Here is a 22,793-nt window from a genome sequence, read left to right on the forward strand (position 1 = left end):
GTCAGACCGTGCGTCCTACGGCTAAAGAGGGGGCAGAAAAGTACTCGAACCTTGTCAGCCATGGACCCTCGGACCGAGCTAGAAAGTTCCTTGACTAAGTCCCTTTGTAGCCTGGTAAAATGCAACAAATAGTTCAACACCCTAAGCACAAAGGTAGATGAGGCATAAACTATTTTGCCAAACCTAACACCTGGGATTTTCTATTCAGAGGGTGGACAGAGGAACTTTTCTGAGCCAGCTCCTTCTTCGTGCCACCACAACCATGGCATCTACAGGGATTCCTTTTGTCCAGAAAGATTTATTAACAGGGACACAAAATCGTGTCTACACATTTGGGGATAGGTTCCACTGTATCTGGTTTCTTCCAATCCCTTGACGAAACCAGCTGGATAAGTGGCTCAGCTGGGGGGGGGGTACCCAGGTAGTAGATAGGCTGGACCCGAAAGATTCCCACAGTTCCAATTCCTCTGAAGAAGTGTTTTGGGCAGACAAACCACCCCTCTGGTGAAGGATTTCAAGAATGACTCTGAAGGGGACCTTGTCGAGTGGTGATTTGGAGGACCCTTCACCTTCCTCTAAATCAGAATCCATAGCTAGTGATTCTGTACAGGAATCAATGTCCCTCCTTTTACATGATCTCTTCCGAGGGACTTCCGATGGGGGGGGGGGCACTCTGGGTGGGGAGGTGTCGGAAGAAGCCTGGGGGTCCACTGAGGTGATGGTGTGTGGAGGCTTTCCAGGACTGGCTGTCCACACGGCAACTCAGAGATCTCAGACAGAAGTCCAGAATGAGGAGGGGAAGGTCCCATAGTGGTAAGTGCCGTGGGTCTCTTAGAAAAGGACAGAACCCTCTCCACAACCTAGAAAGAGGAAGGGCTCTGAACCACCTGGAGCTATCCCACCAGAGTAGACACCTCCTGGAGAGTTCGACCTCCTGGTCTGACGGGGGAGTCAGAGCCGAGCTGTTAAAGGCTGAGGCTCCAAGGGGAAGACACTGTTCCGAAATCTTTGTAGTCGAGATCAAACCCCCCCCCCAGTAACCGAACGTGATGCTATGCCTCCAAGACATGCTCGGAACTGAAGCTGATGGAGCAAGCAAGTCAGGGAGAAAGTTGGAGGTGAAGAGATCTCTATCGGCTCTGACACCCCAGCACCAGGACCCAACAACTCTGAAACCAAGGGTCACATCAGAGAAGTTACTGTCTGGAATGGTTAAACTCTCATGGATATAGATGTGGATGGAGCGGACACAAGACTCATCTGGATCAGCCTCTCGAGAAATTACCTCATGAGCTTGCTGATGGCCTCGAGGTCAGACTTCGGGAAGACCCAGAAGAAGTGGTGGATGGAGGTCTGGAGGATCTCTGAGGGGAATGAGACGGAGACCTCCTTACATATGCTGGCAGAGTTGACCCTGACACCGAAACTGTAGGAGCAGACGATGTGGGAGTAGCAGAGGATGACCAGGGTGGAGGAGAGGCAGTAGCAACCAAACTCAGAGCCGAGCAAGTCAGTTTCGAAGACTTTGTCTTTTTCCTAGGTAGTACGAACATTGCCAAGTCAAGATGTGCCATGCTGATAGACTCCTACCCAAGAAGACTGAATGCTGTAATTAAATCAAAAGGTGCTTCAGCAAAGTATTAGTTTAAGGGTGTGCACACTTACACAACCAGCTTATTGTACGTTTTTTATTTTTTTATATTTTTTCCCATAACTTATTTGTTTGTTTTTCAATTGAATTGTACAAGTTATAGGTCCTATTAAAGGTGGGAAAAGTTTTGAAATTATTTATTGTGGTCTCTTTTTTTATATCACAAAAACCTGACATTTTAATAGGGGTGTGTACACTTTTTATATCCACTTTAGTTAAGGGACCACATTACTAACCTTAGTTGGTCTCAAGAGTTCTCTAGCTGTTAAAGCAAGTGACAGATAGTGCATGCACCATCCCACATAGTGGGTCTCATGGTAAAATTCCCACAAGCCCGCCCCTCATCAACTGGTGAAGAGAAAGGCTGGAACAAACTCACCCCCTCACTATGTGAGGGGGGAGGAACAGTAACGTTCAGGAATTATGAGTCTGACTCAGAGACAGACATGCCTGCTACCCAAATACTTTACCCCTTTCACTGCTCCAATACCGGCTTGGGTTGGTGCAAAGGACTTTCCAATCAAGTCCCATGCCAATATTCTCAACTATAGATATTTTATTAGAGGCAAGACAGGCAAAAAAAAAATTCCTATTTTCATCATTGTGTTATCAGGGTAAAGACTATTTACTGCAGTTTTTCACATTGTGCTCCTCTTCTGAACACAGCAGGCAATGGCAGTGTAGGTCTGGACTCAATCTGCTGATTACTCAGATACATAGCTTATTAGGCATTGACTGTAGGAACTTTTCCATGACTCTTCCATTCCCTTGCTTCAACATCTAGAGAACTCTTGAGACCAACCAGGGTTAGTAAAGTGGTTCTTTAACAAACTCATCCTCCTTTCAGCTGGATTTGGCATTTAAAATCTGAATTATGAAAACAGCAGCAAAGAAATGATGTTTGCAAGCCTAGGCAAGCACGGACGTTGTGCTTGTGATGTCAACAGGTGCTACCCTAAGCATGAAAGCTTAAGAAAGAAATAATGAACTAAAATTAGCAAAAAGCATATCCCAATTGCAGATCATGCTTAGACGTTAAGGATTCTGATGTAGAAGTCACCCTGCACATATATATGAAAGCACAGCCGTACCATGTTCTCTATCAGGCAAAATGCTGGCAGTTATCATTCTATTTAAGATATGACAACAAATTTGATCAGACTTACTTACTTAATGTTTTTCCCAGTGATGACATGTAGTCTGTGGTGAACCTAAATACAAAAGAAACATTTTTACGATCAGTGGCTAAGAGAAAAGTCAGACTTGCACTACAAAAAGTAAAGAAGACTGTGACAATTTCTATGGCACCCATAATAACCAAACTCCACTTTCTGGAAAACTATAAAATATTTACTTGTGCAGTTACAGAGCAGTATAACATCTGCATGCATTATCATAATTTTTTTCCATATTATTCTGACTTATAGCTGGCAAAGGCTGGGAAACCAAGACAATCCTTTTCTTCTTCCATTTACTACATCAGCATCAAGAAGTCACAGTAGTTCTGATGCATTCGCTAAGGAGAAAAGTATAAAAGAAGGCCCTTGACTTATAATATAGCTAACAGATATGTCAAGGACTAGAGTGTTCGCAATCCCACCAGTGGTGTTGCCAGCAGTTAACTCAAGAATATTTTTATACTGGGTGACTGCTCTACACCCTACAGTCTCCAATCCATCTTCTTAAAGCAGAATGATTCTGAATAAATTTTTCTGCCCCGTTTCCATTACTCTTCCTTTCCGTACCCACAAAATTTTCTGCAAAATAAGGCATTTATGAAACCATCAAGCTGAGTAATATAAGCAGCACTGGAAGAGCAATGTCAAAATGACACAGCAAAACAAGAAAATAATGAAATTCAAAGAAACTGAAAAATACCGAGAAGTAATTAATTTCCATTGGATATATTTTCTTTATTCTATGTCAGAAGAAATATTTCAAATTCAATATCGCATCATAACAAACATGCTCTGGTGTACATATTTTGCTGTATGTTGTATAATATCCTATCACGTACGACAACAGCACAGGTTGAGAAACATGTACCACAGTTTCTTCCTCTAGGTTACAGGTGGTATATGAACGCATATGTTCTCTTTGTCACCTGACAGCTAAAGCATCCTTTCACAGGTAATCTAACATACAAGATCCTCGAGAAAAAAAAAAGAAAAAAGAGCTAGAGAGATACAACCTCCATTGCTGCACCTTTCAGTCTATGCAGGAGACAAAACCACTCACTAGTATTCTCTGACTTGGACCATCAACTTAACAATCCTGTATGATAAAATTATATGTACATGTGTCTTAGTGGTCTCACAAAAGACACATGCTAGATGCCCCTCTCTCATCCTTCCTACCAAGCGCAATACTTCACTCTGTGTTTCATGCCTCTGCTCTCTCTCCATTGCAATATCAAAACTGCCATCATGCTACATAAAGGAACCTAGTCATATGATATGATAAAAAAAGCAGAGTTTACTACTCCAGATAGAGGCAAAACGTGTATCACAGTGTAATTTAGGGTCTACTATTCTTGGACAAGATGGATAAAAATTACTTTTAATTAGATGGAATCTGGTTCCCAAAATTCCAGTGAACAATCCATAACTAACCGTTTCTAAGATTCCTAAAATTCTAAACTGATATTTTCAACAGCTTTTGTTTTTAATTAAAAGTAAAATAAGACAACCTAGTAGGACTTAACATGGCATCACCCAGTGCAGATTACATGACTCATTAGGGCAGCTTTAGCAGTCTATTCCTGGAAGATGAGGTACATACAAAGTCCAAAATTATCCTAACAGTATATTTTAATGTTTCACTAATGCTTGAAGAAAAACATCCAAAGCAAAATCATTTACATTGGGTAGGTTCATACTATTCTATACCATCTCCGTATCCTACAGGTTCCACAATTGAAACAAAATAATACAGTACAAATACAGAAAATACTCTGGCTTACGGACTATTTGTGCTTTATTCTTCAATTCTGTGGAATTTCTTCTGTCAACCATCAAGTATTAGGTATCAATATCAACAGAAAATTCTCAGAAAATAAACACCCAAAGGAAGCCATAAATAGCCACAATAACTTCTAAAATGTCAGAAGGAAAATTGTTAAATACCTTTTGCACATCTGATACCAAAATCCAACTTTCTAGGGTAATTAAATCTGCATTATTTAACATGAAAAAAAAGTAATCTCTGTGGTATCCCTGAAGTCTCAGAAGTCTGTGCACTTAATTAAGGGTTTTCGACTGCAGACTGCCTGCCTTGCTTGGATTACTTTGGAATACTTAGTAATTCTATACAATTTATATATATATATATATATATATATATATATATATATATATATATATATATATTACTTAAGACGAGTTTAAGTTCGCTACTTCTACACTATTGTCTGATCTAATTAATATACAGTCATTAGCTAGAGATATATGGATTGAAAATCTTCCACACAGAGAAGTTTCTTACTGATTCATTACTTATGCTGACTTGTACTAAGCTATCCAAACTCTTGTATATCTCTTCCCTATGGTCGTGTCCTTTTGCAACCAGTAAATACAGCATGCTACATATGGATGTTATAAGATCTGTGTTTAATAGCATGACAGATTATCAGTTCTCATTAGTTCCACGTATCCTTTTTAAAAAATGTAATTTCAACAGAGTTAATACACTTTTACCCTTCTACACTGAATTATATACAACTTCAAACTTCCAGAAGTCCTTATTTTATGTACAGTAATCAATGTAGGCTTGAAGTGATCATTAGACAGTATTCAAAGCCATATCACATTACCTTATCTGAAACTTCTGACCTGGCTATTTTGTATACCTAGTGCCACAACACAAATGTGTAATTCCGGCAAGTTTCACAAGATTCCATCATCCAAAAGGCACTAGAGTAAGAATATATGACTACTTTAATACCTAGCTTCCAACAGAACAAAGGGATGGAAGCAATGCTTAGTGCCCCCATAATCCCCTCTGATCCTGGCCCTGACCAATAACCACCATAACCCTCTGATCTTGACACTGCCCAGTCCCCACATAATCCTATGTGACTTGCTTTGAACCAGCCATTGCCCTGATATTCCACTGATCCTGACAATGCCTAATACCCTTATATACTGTGACCCTGGCAGTGCCCAGTGTCATTAGAACCTTCTCAACCTGCCACCGTTCAGTGCACTCAATCTTCTAATCGTGGCACTGCTGAGTATCCTCACAGCCTTCCAAACCTGATACTGCCCAGTCCTTTCTAAACCTTTGATCCAGACAGTGCACAGTGCCCTCATAACACTTTGATGTTTGGTACTGCTCACTGCCCTTATAAATCTCTGATCCTGGCACTGCCCAGTGTCATGGTAGACATCTGATCTTAGCACCATCTGATGCCCTCATAACCTTCTGATCTCTCACTGCTCAGTAATCACTTAACTCCGTGATCCTGGCACTGCCTGATGGCCTCATAATCCTTCGATGCTACCACTGCCAAATACCCTCATAATAAACTGAACTTGTCAGTGACCAGTGCTCTCATAACTCTCTGATCCTTGCAATAACCAGTAGTCTCATAACACTCCGATCTTGTTTTATACCCTGACCAAGGAATGAACAATGTTCACATTTCCTAGACGAATATAATTTTGCATAATTTTCTCCATAGTTTACTTAAATGCATAAGTCCGGGCCTTTGAATCCTTCCAGTCAGTATTATTTTTTTTTTTTATTAACTACTAACCAAGCACAATTCCTGCAGAAACACCACATAAGTATCTCTTACAGATAATGCCTTGGGGCTTTAAAAGCTAAATCCTCATGATGCTATTAACTTTTACACACCTCTTGTCAGCCACAGGAGAAACCATACATCTGCAGTAAATCCACATGCTCCGACTAATATTTCCACTCCAGTCAAATTTCTTTACTTGGTAGGTCAGTTTTTGAGAGTTTTGCAGTAGATGTATGCAACGACAGCAATGGTGACCAGCAATATTAACTTCATCTGCCTTTAGTCTGCTAACCATTCCCATTTGAAGCTCACAGTAATAATGGGTACTGTGCCAGTGGAAACAAGAGCATAATCAATCTTTGAACTTCTTTCTCCACAACATGCATCATTTTTTAACTTGGCTATCACCACTAGTTCCCTCATTTTTTTAATCGGGTATTTCACTACACACACACAGCACAACTTTTCCAAAAAAGCAAAAATAAAGATTCTTACACAGGTATAAAAAAGATAGTCTGTGCTTCCACTAGGTATAACAGTCTTAATTCAACAAAACTTCAACCAGAAGAAACAAAGCCATCAAAGCTTAAATGGGCTGAAAAATACAGTTAGACTTATGCATACAGTTCAGAGAAAGACAGTTCAGTATGGAAAACTATAGAATGTTCCTTTCTCAAGGGAAAGATACTTGCACTTTTAATAGAATGATAGATAAGGAATAGACAGTCAGGAACTGCCAGGCACCTGCAAGACAAGGCCTGACAACAAAGGTTAAGGGGGGGGGTCTATGGAGCTCCCAGAGGAAAGTTATTGGACTGAAGTAAGAATGTGTATGCTTAGAACAGACAGTTCAGTCTAATACAAGTCTTGGTCAGATATTGTTATTGTACTACTTTCATGTTTTCAGTTATTTGATGCATTATGCTGCTATATACCATTTGAATATGCTGCTGTGACTTTTATATCTGCTATTATATTACGTTACTCACTACAACAAACTATTACTAAGCAATCTGTGGCAACAGAACTCTTGATTTCTTACATGTACAAAAAATCTTTTTTCTTTGCAGGGAGATAAGACCCCCCCCCCCCCCCCCAAAAAAAAAAAAAAAAAAAACATTAACTCACTCAACCATGGAAGAAAAAGAAAAGCCCTAGTCAATTGAATCAATGCAGGCAGAAAAAACTGCACTGTGAATAATTTCCTGTGGAACCACAATCTGTGAGTTTAAAACCAGTGAAAGTTAACTGACAAATTTAATCATTTAAGAGGGTACAGCCAATTTGCAAGCATGTTGCCTCCTGCAGATCACCACATTAGGAGGAAAATTAGAACAATTTTAAAAATTATTTGTCCCTAATATAAAGTTAATAGCAAAAGACAAGGTACTTATTCTACGTGATTCTATACTAAGGGGACCAGAAATCATTATATGTAAAAAAAAACTTATTTATGAAAACGGCCTCTACCTTCTAAGGACTAGTATTAGGGATATTGTTTAATGACTTGGAGATTTACTACATCAGAATAAAATACTAAATCCAGCTCAGTGGTGTAGCTGGATAAAGCCCTGACTTTGTAGGAAGTGAACAGAGTTCAACTTGCACTCCGGTGTCTGTAAGAGCTAGCTGGGAACGATAGGAGTAAGCAACCACCCCTGGCTCACCCATCCAGGAGAAGGAAGGAGGTTCTGGCTTTCCACACAGAAGAAACCTAGCAGGAGCACTGTTGCTCATCTAGTGGAGCTTTTAGCTGACTGAGTTTGAGTTACTGTAGTGTCTTTGTATGTTGTTGAGATGTGTAGGCATACTTCCTCTTAGGCAATAGCAACTGCAGGCTTGGAGGAACTGCCAAGAAAGTGGAGGGGCTGCTCCCACAGGAAGGGGTTTGGCTGCCTTTCAGGAGCAGAAAACCGGCCCACTACCTACTTCCTGACTCTCGCTGGGGATGAAGGGGCTGATAAAGCTTCCTGGATAGGAATGAATAGCCAGCTGGACTCTCATCTAGTCAGGGAATACACAGCTCCTGCTCTGCTGGAATGTATGGTGCCATCTGGACAAAGGAAGAGCAACCAACAAGCAAAGTCCTAGGCAGACCATAAAAAGTACTATGTACCAACATTAAATTATTTTGGTTAAGAGAGTGCAACGGAGAATACTGAAAAAATGCATCTAACTGAAACACACCATTTAGTTTTGACATCATCTCCTGTTTTAGGGTCAAGGATTGGAAAGCCATGTACAGATTCAATCACAATTTCTATGTAAAGTTAAAGAAACAAAACTAGTAATGCCATAACTCAGTCACTGTTAAACCACACTCATTTTTATGACAGAACTAAAAAAAAATCTTTCAGTTCACACAAACTTTTAGACAGAACAACACCCCATCAGGAATTGATGAGATGCAATTATTTTAAAGGATTAAAATTTTACTTACATGGAAAATCAGTGATCTTCAAACACCAAAGAATCAATGGAAGAGACATTGATATGGACACAGGCTTCCAAAGGTTAAGATCCATGTCACTTTCTCTTATACCAACACAGTATTGCTCATTGTTAAGCCTCTTCAAAACTTGCATCTCCTTCCCATTTTTAATGTTTTAAAGCTGAGCTTGCAAAGATTTGTTCATAGGTTCATACTAGGCTATCTGCCCTAGGGCATTTATAAGCCTAGCCAGAATGTGTTTGGCTTTCCCACCCATTTTAAATTTATTTTGCTATGCCCTTTTTCGAGGTTAGTATACTGTGCCTCTGTCTAACAGTGACACAGAAGTGATACCCGGGGTAAACCTACGATCTCCCATCCACTCATCAAGAGTCCTCTTGAAGAGAGTCAATGAGGGACTCTGCCTAACCTGGACTGGGATTTTATTCCAGAGTGAAGGGAGCCTCTGGGTTATGAATCTGTCCCTCCAGCATGTCCTATTTATTTCAGTGCTGAGGTTCAAGTCTCGAGGCTGTTCGATGGGATTTGGCTTGTCTGAGGTGCGGCATGTGCATTAATTCCGGGTTGGACATGGCTTTATATGTCAGGCACAGATCGCCTCTGAACAGGCGGTATGCCACTGAGTAGAGCTAGAGTTTCTTTAACCGGGCAGCATATGGCATCTGTTTGAGCCCTTTGATCCTCTTGGTGAGGTACTTTTGGGGTCTTTCCAGTTGCTGCAGGTGTCTGGTAAGGTACATCCCAAAAGGGGCATTGTACTCAATTATGGGCCTGATGAGGGATGAGTAAAGAGGCACGATGACCTCCCCTGATCTAGATGTGAATCCCTTCATGATTAGGTGGGCTATATAAACTGTTTTTCTAACCACTTTGGCCATGTGATTGTCAAATGAGAGATTGCTATAGGTCGCTTATTATTTTCCCCTTTGTATTTCTCTTCTCAAGGACAAGTGAATGCTCAGTACGTCTGGTTATGTCCAACCTTATAAATTTATACAGGATTGAAACATAAGAATGAAAGTGCTTTTCTCCTGGTTTTCCATGACTAGCAGTGAGGTGGGCAATTATTTCTAACTGAACCATAAAATAACAGTCAGAAGACAGACGAGTTATTAGATGTCCAACAAACAAAAAAACTGTAGTTTAGATGCATAAAACTCTGATTGCGGTCTAGACAATCAAAATTTGACTAGCGTCTCGAGACACTAAGGAGGAGGGTGGAAAGATGGGACTAAATGGCTGATGCCAGTTCACCCACCCAAAGGGAAGGGAAGTGCCTAGACCTGCTGCACTGCTGGCCCCCTCTAAGTAAGCTAAGGACCTGCAAGATACAATCAAGAACTGGGTTAGTTGCATGTACAGCACCTAAGACTGGAAGTGATGCCTGTCGAGGTACAAGCAATACAGAACCATCGGCTGCTACAGGGAGGAGTTAAGCTGAGCACAATCTAAATGTTAGGCTGCTTCCTCACACCCAACCTTCATCTAAAGGGGAACAAATCGATTAATTATGCAGGTACCACGGGCAGAGAAAGAATGGGCCACAGGGTTCTTAGCCTGCCCATGGAACAAAGTAATAAGGATGTCACTCCTTCCGCTGAATTAAAGGAATGATTGGGTGCAGAAAGGGGAGCTACAGAGCAGATCGTGTGGGCAGAAAAAAAATCTACCAGGAAACAAAACACTGCAATTATCCCTAGTCATACTGGAAAGTCAGCCTCAATGTTTTCACTCAGAAACCTTCAGGACACAACAGTATTTCTTTAATGACAAAGCAGTTCCATATGAAGAATTTCTATATTTCTGTACTACAGTACCATCTCACACATCTGGTTTAATCAGCAAGCCTTACAGGGTTTCAACATAGTTTGAAAGCGTTTAATGAAGGCATTGCGTTTGTTGAACGAGGTTTCAGCAGAGGAAGAAGATCCTTGCCAAATAACACACAGATACTGAATATATTTTATCAACAGAAAGTGTGTCCATCAGCTAGAAGAAAACAGTGCTTGTGATGATTTTACAAAAATGCAAGATGTCTACTTAGAGTACAACATTAACATATTTGTAAGACTTCCAAGATGGCTGCACACTGATCAACAGGTTGATTAGAGATCAACCATAGGGGTGTAAGCCAGGCACACTCTTTGTACTCTACATAGTACTTTTTTGTTTTTTGCATCAAACATTACAGTTTCTTTCAGGCTATATTAGGTCTGCAATTGTGTGAAATACTGCCTACAGGTATGTAACTTGTTTACAAAAAGGATTGATACTGTAAAATAATATCTTTAGCAGTTTTAGAGGGAACCACTGAAAATGTGTACATTAACTGCTAGGGAGACAGCATTAAGAAAGATGTGGCCATTTTTAAACGCCTGGTAAGTTGGGGCAAAAAAGCAGTTTATGAGTACAACATGGAATTTTCTGGCTATACCGCTGATCAACCAGCATGGCAAATGAATCTCGGAGAAAAAAAGACACTACAATGTATCAGTCACAGTTTCAATGCCAACAAAGAAGAAATTTGGAGAAAGTAAGAAAAAAATTAATCAGAAAAGCAGAAGAAAAAAATGTCCCCGGGAAGACTATTGTAGTTGCTGTTCAGCAAAACAGCAGCTCAAGTTTTCTTTATTTATTTTATATTTGCTGATCAGGATAGTCTGTCTGGATACATAGGGCCGGTGAGAAAAACTCCAAGGTAGAACATACAGTAAAAATTACAAAATGATTACAAGTTACAGTTTATAGGCTCCAGTTGAGCAAGCAGGTAATATAATCATACATTTTTAAACATTTTTAGCTTCGGTTTAGGAAATAACTTCCACTCCAGTAATTTACAGGAAAAAATAAATTAAACACAGAGGTGTTTAAAACAAGTAAAACACAAATGACAAAAGGCTGTAAAAAACAGAAGAAAGCCTTAAATATTTATTCACACGAAAGATTAGTTGTGTAAAATCTTACCATAACCAAAGATGAACTTCCTCTTCTATATGTTGCAGTATTCATAACATTAGGGAGTTTGCCTCCTTTTGACTCGTATATCCAGAAGTATACAAAAGTCTAAATGCTACTGTAAAGTACATGCGACGTCGCACATCATCTCTCATACATCCGCCATAAAGAGACATTGAGTATAAAGTAAACGTCAGCATGTAACAACCTCAGAACTGAATACTGCCAACCACCAGCCTGAGTCTAGGTAAGAAAGCATGTTACCAGGAGATTAGGCAAGTGTCACGGGGAAGGCAGGGTGAGGTAAGCAATACTACAGCATATAGATGAGTACATAGTACAGTTGTGCACACTTACCATAAATGTAGATGTTCGAGTGTATTCACTGTTGCAGTCATCACATTTGGTTTGATTCCCAAAGCTGAGGATGGGTGGAGGCAGTCAAGAAGCATTAGGGCTGGCAAGCAGGCACTGACAAATCCAGCTCTGGATTTAGAAAAGATAGTTAAGTGGTAATGCTTGGTGAAGCTGTGTACCGAGCTCCAGGATGCAGCTTCCAGGATGTCCCTGGTATGGACTCCCCTGAGAAATGCTGCAGAGGTTGATATAGTCCTAGTGGAATGTGTTCTAATCCCCTGTGGGGTAGGTTTCCCATGGTGTTTGTAGCATAAATGGATGCAGTGTGCTATCCATTTAGAAATGGTTTGCTTTGAAATGGCCTTACCCTCTGCCTCTGTAGCAAAGCTGATTAGCAGCTGGTCAGATTTTCTGAAAGGTTTAGCCCTGTCCAGGTAAAACCTAAGTTGTCTGTGCACGTCCAAGGAGTGCAGGATCCTTTCCCCATTATTCTGAGGATTAGGGGAAAAAGGTTGGCAAATAAATGGATTGGTTTAAAGCCAAATACCACCTTGGGCATAAATGATGGGTTAGTCCTGAAGGGTTCCACAGCCATAAGGGCCTGCAATTCAGACACTATTCTTGCTGAATGGATGGCTAGAAGTAAAGCTGTTTTCCAGGAGAGGAATTTTAACTCTGCTGAAGCAGCAGGTTCAAAGGGTGGAAGTGTGAGTTTTTCCAATACAAAGTTAAGGTCCCAGGCTGGAGTGGGAGCTCTCCTGGGTGGTCTTAAATTTTTGGCTCCTCTCAGGAACTGTTTGACCAGAGGATGAGAGAAGAGGGGTGGCTCATTATTATAATGAGCTGAGATGGCAGAGGCATGAATCTTAATTGAAGAGAAGGATAGGCCTTTGTGGAGTATTTCTGTTAAGTAATCTAGTATGTGAGGTAAGCTGGGCACAGTTGTATCCATTCCTTGAGACTGGCTCCAAGAACAGTACCTTTTCCACTTTTCTGAATAGGATTTTCTAGTTCTAGGCCTCCTTGCCTCAAGGATGACATCCAGCGCCTGTTTACTGAGGGTTGCTAGTGATGAGTTCAGGGGATGAGCCAGGCTGCTAGGTTCAGGGTTTGTACCTGAGGATGCAAAATCTGGTTCTCCAGCTGGGACAGGTAGGTGCCATGGTAGCAGTACTGTCAGACTGCGCAAAAGTGGTTACCAGTGCTAGCGTGGCCAATCTGGTGCAATCAGGATTGTCCTTGGCTTGTCCTGTTTGATCTTTAGTAGGACCTTCGAGAGGAGGGACAGAGGGGGAAAAGGCACAGATTGAGAGGTTTTCCCATGTAAAGGGCAGAGCATCCACTTCCCAAGCTTGGCTGTGGTGAGTTCTGGTGCAATATTTGCTCAATTGATAGTTCTGAGGGGAAGCAAACAGGTCCACCTGTAGATCAAAAGCTTGAATGATTTGGGTTCCAGTTTCCACTCGTGTGGGTCCATTAGATTTCTGCTTAAGAAGTCTGCCAGTGAATTTAGTTTGCCTGGCAGGAATTGAGCTTGCAGGTGCACTTGATTGCTCAAGGATGTGTTCAACAGAGCCATGGCTAACCTGCAGAGTGGGTAGGAATGAGCTCCCCCCTGCTTGTTTATGTACCACATAACGGTGGTGTTGTCTGTCTTTATCAATAGTTGTCCTGGAAGAATAAGGCATTTGAAGGCTGTCAGAGCATACTGTACAGCTAATGTTTCTTTTTGATTGATATGCAGGTGCATTTGCTTTGGGCTCCATTTGCCTTGAATACACTGTCCTGCCATGTGAGCCCCCCATGCATAGTCTGATGTGTCTGTTAGGGTTTGGGTGGCAGGGGGTTGAGTGAAAGGGAGTCCTTTGTTGTGGTAGCAGGCCTTTGCCCAAAAAGGAACTCTGCCCTTAGGCAAGGAATGATAGGAATCATTGTTTCCAGGTCCTGAGAATGATGACACCAGAGACTTTTTAAGTACCACGGAAGTTTCCTCATATGCAGTCTTGCATATGGAATTAGTAGAATACAAGAGGCCATGAACCCTAAGGCTTGCAGTATTTTTCTTGCAGATAGCTGTGTTTCTGTAGCCAGTAGACTTAGTTTGTCAGTAAATTTGTTTTTCTGGAGTGAGGAATGCCATCTGGGAAGTTGTGGTCAAGCTTGCTCCCAGGAATACAATCTCCTGGCTGGGTACCTGATTTGATTTCTTTTTGTTGATGGTGTACCCCAATAAAGTTAGAAGTCTCTTTACAAATGTCAGCTGCTGGAGTAGCAATTCCTGACTGTCCACCTGAATCAGGCAATCGCTCAAGTATGGGTAAATTTGAATTTTCCTCTACCTGCAATATGCAATGGCTGGAGCTAGGCATTTTGTGAATAACCTGGGTGCAGTAGATAAGCCAAAGGGAAGTGCAGAGAACTGACAGTGCATAGAACCTGCTCTGAAACGTAGATATTTCCTGCAAGTTTCCCCTACGGGGATGTGCAGATAAGCTTCTTTTAAGTCTAGGGTGGCTAGCCAGGAGTACTTGGCTAGCATAGGAAGCAGCTGTTGGAGAGCAAGCATTTTGAACCTTGTAACCACCAGGAAGGTGTTGAGAATAGACAGATCCAGGATAGGGCACCAAGAGTTTTCTTTTCTGGGTACCAGAAACAGTCTCGAGTAAAAACCTTGTCCCCTTTGCTCTGCTGGAACAGGTTGAATAGCCTTGATACTGAGAAGAGAAAGTACTTGTTTTTCGGCTTCTGCCCACTGGTTTGGGGGGAGGAGGTCTGGCCATCCACTTGGGGTTGGCAGTGAGTGGAAGTAGAATGTGTAATCCTGGAATACAATGTTCAAGACCCATCTGCCCTGGGTGATGTACTCCCAGTTGTTTGCATGCAGGGCAAATTTTCCTTCTAAGGGTGCAAGTACTTGGGCAAGGCTTGTTAGAGTTAAGAATAAGTCATTGCAAGATTTTAACATAGGATGGAGGCTTACTACTGCCCTGTTTTAGAGGTGGGAGCACTCCATTGCTTAGATAAAGAAGTTATGTCCTTACCATAACGTTCCATGTGGAGTGTTCATCTCGCCTTGGTTATTACACATGGGTTCGGAGCCGATCCTCGGCTCCGTGCCGGCCGACTGCAAGCTCTGCATCGAGAAGAAGCTCGAGGACATCTAATACCCACAATCCCCCTCTGCCTTTACCTCAGATCTAGTTTGCAAGCAAACCAGACATAAAGCACGCACACATGCCAACTATATACATAAAAGTACATATATACAAACATACCAAGGGTATGATAGTAACACTAATACTGCAACAGCAGAAGGAGAATACTCCAGACCAGGCACCAAATCGAACGCTTCTTCCTAAGGGTGGGAGGGTGGGAGTGTAATAAAGGCGAGATGAACACTCCACATGCAACGTTATGGTAAGGACATAACTTCTTTATGTGAGCGTGTTCAATCTCCCCTTTGTTCTTACACATGGGTAGCCCCTAGCTCCATGATCCTGAGGAACTCAAGGGAGAACGTTCTTGAGCACAGTGGAACCAAAGGTTGCCCTATCCCTAGAAACCCTGTCCACTTTGTAATGAGAGATAAATGTATGTGGTTTAGCCCAAGTAGCAGCCGCACAAATAGTGTCTAGTGGTAAGCGAGCTGCGTGAGCCAAAGATGTAGAAACTGATCTGGTGGAATGTCCTTTGGGTTTTGCTGATAATGTTTGGTCAGAGGCTTCATAAACATATGTGATACAGTCAGTTAGCCATTTAGAAAGAGTTCGTTTGTAACTGCAAGACCCTTTCTGCTGTCAGCAAAAGCTACAAATAGTTGATCAGATTTCCTGTGATCTTTTGTTCTATCCAAATAAAATCTGAGTTGTCTATGGACGCCCAGTTTGTGCAACATATACTCCAATTTATTAGAGTGGTTCTTAAAGAAGGTGGGTAATTCAATGGACTGATTAATATTACTAGAAGAACAAACTTTGGGGAGAAAGGATGGATTAGTGCGTAGGGATACTCTGTCAGAATGAAATATTAAATAAGGATGTTTGACAGAAAGGGCCTGAAGCTCAGACACTGCCTAGCAGATGTAATGGCCACTAGAAATAAAGTTTTCTATGACAAAAATTTCAATGTGCAACTTGAAGCTGGTTCAAAGGGTGGCAACATCAATTTAGAGAGCAACAGGTTTAAATTCCACGGTGATGTCGGACTTCTGACTGGTGGTCTGATATGAAAAAAACTTTTAAAAAGGCTTTACAAAGTCTGTGAGCCATAATAGGCACACCACATTCCTCTACATGATAGTTAGAAATGGCAGCTAACTGTACTCTTAAAGTAGCCGGGGAAGCTCCTTCATGAAATAGTTCAGTTAAGAACTCTAAAACCTTGTTTAACGGAGCTCTAACAGGGTCCAAATGATGTGACTCCGCCCAAAAGACAAAACGTTTCCACTTACTGGTGTAAGTCTTTGTAGTGGAAACTTTATGAGAAGCTAGTAAAATATCTTGAACCGCCGATGTAAGGGGAACCGACCTGACTAAAGGGAAGCGGAGCAGCCAAGCTGCTAGATGGAGAGATTCTAAAGATGGGTGAGGAACTCCTGACGAGTGAGTCAGTAGATCTGGCTCTGGGTCCAGCATCCAAGGTCCCCGAATGCGGTGATGCAATAGAAAGGGGAACCAAATTTGACGAGGCCAGAACGGGGCAATGAGAATAATAGTCCTCTGAAGGTTGTTTGCTTTCTGTAGAAACTTTGCAATCAGGAAATGGAGGAAAAGCATATAGGAGACCCGGGGCCAATCGTGCACCAGCGTCCCTGGGGACTTCCCCTGGAGGGGCTAATAGGGCAAAGTAGCTCCTGCATTTGGCGTTCATTGGAGACGCAAACAGATCGCAGGTAGGCTGGCCCCATTTGCGAAAAATCCTTCTCGCAACTGACTGTTTGAGGGACCACTCGTGAGGCAATAGTATTGCCCTGCTCAGCCTGTCGGCTATGACGTTGGATGACCCGGGATGTGCGTTGCGATCAGAAAGCGACCGTGGACTCTGCCCATTGCCAAATTCTCATGGCCTCTCTGCATAGTTGGTAAGACCTGGTTCCCCCTTGCTTGTTTATGTACCAGACTACGGACATGTTGTCTGTCTGAACAGCAATGGTCCCTGGAGGAAGAAGGGGAGCAAAGTGTTGCAACGCCAAAAACACTGCCCTCAACTCCAGAACATTGATGTGCAGATTGTACTCCAGATTGGTCCATTCGCCTTGGACTGTCTGTCCCTGAAAGATGCCCCCCCACCCTATCAGGGAAGCGTCTGTGGTTATCGTCGCTGACGGTGCGGGTAGCACAAATGGTCTTCCGCTGGATAGGTTGCAAGTCTGTAACCACCACATTAGGTGTGATTTGCATGTTTTCGTTATCAATATTTCGTGAGTCAGTGGAAGTTGTTGGAATGACCATTGTGCAAACAGAAGCCATTGTAGCACTCTCATGTGCAGTCTTCCCAATGGTATCGCAATGAGGGAAGCTGCCATGAGACCCAAGACTTTCGAACAATTTTTGCCGGTGACTTTCTGGACGACAGCAGAAGGGAAATGTTGATTTGAAGTGCTACTATTCTTTCTGTAGGAAGTTTTAGAACTAAATGATGCGTATCTAATTCCGCTCCTATGAATAAGATATGCTGTGATGGCTGTAGCAAAGATTTTTCGAAATTTACTGAAATTCCAAGGTGTGTACAAAGTTGTAGGGTGTAATCTCTGGCTTGTATCAGTTGACGCCTGGTGGTGGCAGACAGGAGCCAGTCGTCCAGATACGGAAACACTTGGAATCCTAGGCCTCAGATGAGACGCTACCACTGCCATGCATTTGGTGAAGACTCTGGGGCTGTAGTCAGACCAAAGGGCAGGGCTCGAAACTGATAGTGACTGGCTCCCAGCCGAAGCGCAAATGATCCCTGGACGCCCTGGCCATTTTGATGTGGTAGTATGCGTCCTTCAGATCTATTGAGCACATCCAGTCGTCCTTCCGTAAGAATGGAAGGATCGATTGAAGCGTGACCATTCTGAACTTTTCCTTCTTGACAAAGGTGTTGAGATGGCTTAGGTCCAGAATCGGCCTCCAGTCCCCTGTTTTCTTTGGAACTAAAAAGAACCTTGAGTAAGTTCCGAATCCTATTTGGTCCGCTGGGACTGGTTGGATGACTCTTTTTTCTAGCAGCTTTGAAATTTCTGTAGCTGCTGGGTCTCGCAGATGGGGTGGTACATCTGGGAGTTCTCTTTGGAATGGGTGTGGATAGAAATGGGATTTTGTAACCTCTGGTAACAATGCTTTTTACCCAATTGTCTGAAGAAAGGTTTTGCCAGGCCTGAGGGTATAAAGCTAAGCGACCCCCGACTGCCTCCAGAGCAGGACAGTCGGGCCTCCTCTCAGGAGTGCTGAAAAGGTTTGCCAGGGAGGTTATTCCTGTCACCTTGGTTTTGCGGACCCCCTCTGCCGCCAGGGCGGCGTCTTCCACCTCTGCCCCCCCCCCTCTGCCTCTAGAGGGGGCATCACCCTGTGTGTTTGGGAAAGATCCTTGGGGTTTTCGAAACCACATTTTCCCACCACGTTGCCCTTTGGGGGTACGGTCTGGAAGGGGTGGAAAAACGGACTCCGACAGCAGACAGAGTCTTTCCCTCCTGTTCACACCGGGTAAGGGTCTCCTTTACTTTAGGGCCAAAAGTGTGGCTCCATCAAATGGGGCGTTAGTAAAGGAAGACTTGAAGGCTTCAAGAAGAACATAAGCGCATCCAGGATTGCCTACGAAGAGCAATCGCTGAAGCCGCTGCCCTACTCGATCCTTCGGCTGCGTAGGATATCAGCCTCATGGACGAGTTTACAATGGAAGTAAGGGTGTTGAGATGCGCTGTAACTTTCTCTGAAACAGCAGCATCTGTAGTACCCTGGAGGGTATCTCCCAACTCTTTGACTAGATCCCTCTGTAAACGTGTAAAATGAGTCAAATAGTTCAGGGAACGCATAGAGAAAGCCGCTGAACTGAAAATGCGCTTCCCGTATCTGTCCATGGTCCTAGAATCTTTGTTAGGCGGATGGACAGATGAGGAAGACTCCGACATCTCCTTTTTCGTGGCCGCTGCCACCACCATGGCGAATACTGGAACTCCTTTGGTGAGGTAAGCCTTGTCCTGTGGTGCCGTAATGTACTTATTTGGCTTCCTAGGGACTGGTTCCACCGTGTCAGGAGTCTCCCACGCCCTTCGAGCAATTAATTCCATTAACTCATCAAAGGGCGGAGTGACCCAGGAGGAGGAAGGGCGGGCACCAAATGCCTTCAGCAAAACTGACTCATCCTCAGAAGGGGGGAGGGCTTGCCAGTCACCTCTCTGTTTTAGGATCTCCAAGATGTCAGAAAAAGAGACATCCTCTGAAGGTGACTTAGGGGACCCTTCTGACTCATCTAAGTCAGTATCAGATGTCAAGGATTCTTGTGGAGAATCCAAGCGTCTCCTCTTACACAGTCTTTTCCTAGGGACTTCTTCGTGGGGAGCATCCAAGAAGCCTCCGAGGAAGAGGGGCACCTCCAGGGGTGGCTGAGACACTGGTGCCCGACGCTTGGACGTGGCCGTGGGTGCAGAGGAGGATAACGGTCCTTTGTGGGGAGGAGAAGCTGTACCTGCTGATGTGGTTGTCTGGGTAGACAACACCTTCCTCATGAGGTCGAAGGCCCCCGGGGTCCCGAGTCGAGGTATCTCCCGGTTCAAGAAATGGGAAGAATCCCGAAACAGGAGCCGAAGGCACCGACCCCGAGGACGGGACCGAGTCGATCCGTGCCGAGGCCCGAGAGGGAGCGCCGGAACGAAACATCGGTCCGACTCGGTCCCGGAACCAAGGACGGATCTTCGGCCCCGAGACTCCAGTACCGGATCGGATGGAGTCGAGGTGAACGGTGCCGACCGAGAAAAAGACGGTTCTGGCACCGAGGGCTCCACAATCATCAGTTCAGCTTCTTCCGGCTCCGAAGACTGGACAGGTCTCGGAGGAGGAACAGATGGAGATAGTGGCAGGCCTTCAAGTCTCGACATCAACTGAGAGGAGACAGAGATAAGCTTGGATAGGGCCGTATGCTCCATCAGTTTCTGCACCACACGGTCCACATCGGTGTCGGAAAGGGGCCTGGAAGAACGAGTTGAAGGGATCGAAGACGGAGCCGACCTCAGCAGAGTCGGTGGAGGGAGCTCCGTCACCGGTTCCAAGACTCGAGGCTCGGAAACTGCCAACAGTTGAACACTCGGCCCCGAAGTCTGTGGAACCGGTGATCTAACTATACCCGAAGAGCTCGGAGCCGATGACTTAGGCTCCGACGTCTTCGACCCCTTCGAAGACTTGGATGCCTGGTCTGAAGCATCCAGAGCCTCCTGGAAAGAGGGTTTCAACAATCCTCTATCCATCAGTTTCCTGCGCCTATCTGTCATGACCCTCCCACTAAAAGAGTGACAAATAGAACAGTCCTCTTGTAAGTGGAGACGGCCAAGACAGTAGACACAGGAACTGTGGTTGTCTGTGACCGACATCTTTTGGCCACACTGACAACGTTTGAAGCCAGATTTTATTTTCTCAGACATAATGAAAAGAGAAAGAGACAGTCCAGTCCAGTAATAGTAAATCCAGGTAACAAATGTCAAATCCGGTATTTTGTAAGTCCGATTGTCACTTGCTTAAGAAAGCAAGACTACAAAAAATTTTAGTCAAAAAGTTATCCAAGTAGGGGTGGTAGGCCCCGAAAAACTCTATACCAGATAGTTAAACTAAGTTAAACTAATCTAATGGTACCGAGAATTCTTCTACACTCACACACCGTACACAACTTTCAATGACTAGATCTTAAAGAAGTTTTTGAAAATTTAACCAAAATAGATAAAATCTTATCTGTAAAATGCCTCGAGCTAGCCTCCAGCGATGCGTATGCAGCAGCGGCAAACTAGATCTGGGGTAAAGGCAGAGGGGGATTGTGGGTATTAGATGTCCTCGAGCTTCTTCTCGATGCAGAGCTTGCAGTCGGCCGGCACGGAGCCGAGGATCGGCTCCGAACCCATGTGTAAGAACAAAGGCGAGATTGAACACTCTCACATCTGTGCATACCCTGACACTGTGCTCTTGGTGGTCTGCTGCCCCTGGGTTTGGACTGAGAAGGTCTGGGAGGGACTGGAAAGGACCAGTTTTTAGAAGGCCAATGCCTACTGAATATAGCTGGCTGAACCTCTAACAGTTTGCTTAGATTTAGCTTTTCCTCCATCTTTTTGAGAGCAACTTTTGCTTTATTGTCAAACAGGCGTTCTTGGTTTAATGGTGCATCTAGTAATTTTTCTAGACATGGTCTGGCAAGATTTGTTCCTTAAGCCAAGCATGCCTTCTAAGAACAGACCCAGTGACAGCAGCCCCGCAAGACGCTTCTAAGGTATCAAAACCACATTGCAAAGTATGTTTTCCAACTTGGTTAGCAGAATGCATTAACTCTTGTACATCTTTATGTTCTGCACAATCAGGAATCAACATCATTTTCTGTTTAATTAGCTCCATAATATGTTCCTGATGCTTTAACATATGAAACTGGCAATTTAAATCCCTGATGGCAAGAGTAGCAGAGGTATATAGCTTCTTACCCCATCAGTCTAAAGCCCTAGAGTCCCTGTCCGAAAAGGTAAGGTTTTTGGCTGTTGCAGCCTTAATGCCTTTAGGTCCCTGGGAAATGGTCTCTTGATCCGCAGGATTCTTCAAGAGGAATTTGTGGGAGTCAGGTACTCTGTAGTACCTGCCAGGTTTCCCGGGAGCTGGAGGCAAAGTATCAGGGGTAAGGCTGGATTTCAAGAAGACATCATATACAATTTCCAGAATAGGAGGGATAGTTAGAGGTCTGTGCTGAGGCAAGTTAAAAAATTCCGAGTCTCTTTTTGGACTGTGAGTATTCCCGGCACTCTCAACGGAAATGGTCTCTAAGGGTATGCAGGATTTCCCCAAAAAAAAAAATATTCTGGTGGGGAAGAAGAGGGAATGGAATCCTCTGCATCAGAATCCTCATAGGTAGAAAAGGGTATGTCCGGGTCATCAGAAGGATCAGAGTCAACAGACTCATGATCAGAAGAAATATCAGTTCTAGGTCTTTTTGAGGGGGAAAGCTGACTTCCCCTAATTAAAGTAATTAGATCTTCAGCCATTTGAAGCATTTGTTTCTGAGGCATGTGGGCCTGAGAATGCACTTTGGTCGTCAGTTTCCTACGTGTAGTGCGAACTCTGGGCCTGAGAAATTCGGTGTGTTTGGTTTGAAATGAAGTCGTTCTTTTAATATGAAAATTGGAAGGCCTGAAAACACCCTCAGAAGCTGGTGCCTGCACAGCAGCTCTGGACGCATCCAAGGTAGAGACATCTGCAGGTTCCACAGTTGATGAAGCATCTCACGGCATACCGGACTCTGAATGGGTCTCAGTAGAGGCCTGCGAATCTGTAGAAGTGGGAATCAGGGTCTGTGAAAGTGCCTCACTGAGTATTGGTGGACTGGGAACTAGCTTAAGGAAGCATTGTCGGCAATTTTGGACAGATTGTGCTCTGTCTTTGTCTTTATCCTTATGTTATTTTCGGAAGATC

The 22,793-nt window shown here is 43.5% G+C and overlaps 1 protein-coding gene across 1 annotated transcript in view; it reads right to left on the reverse strand.

The window, feature by feature from the left end:
* RTEL1 (regulator of telomere elongation helicase 1) overlaps nucleotides 1-22,793 on the reverse strand; it is a gene marked incomplete in the record, with an annotated part of 4,697,248 nt that overhangs the window by 2,880,060 nt on the left and 1,794,395 nt on the right. The window contains 1 exon segment of the mRNA XM_044056976.1: nucleotides 2,822-2,862. Coding sequence (XP_043912911.1) covers nucleotides 2,822-2,862 — 41 coding nt within the window.

This window comes from Protopterus annectens, chromosome 14.part0, assembly GCF_019279795.1.
Source record: "Protopterus annectens isolate FY-2018-M chromosome 14.part0, PAN1.0, whole genome shotgun sequence".
Taxonomy (NCBI): Eukaryota; Metazoa; Chordata; order Ceratodontiformes; family Protopteridae; genus Protopterus; species Protopterus annectens.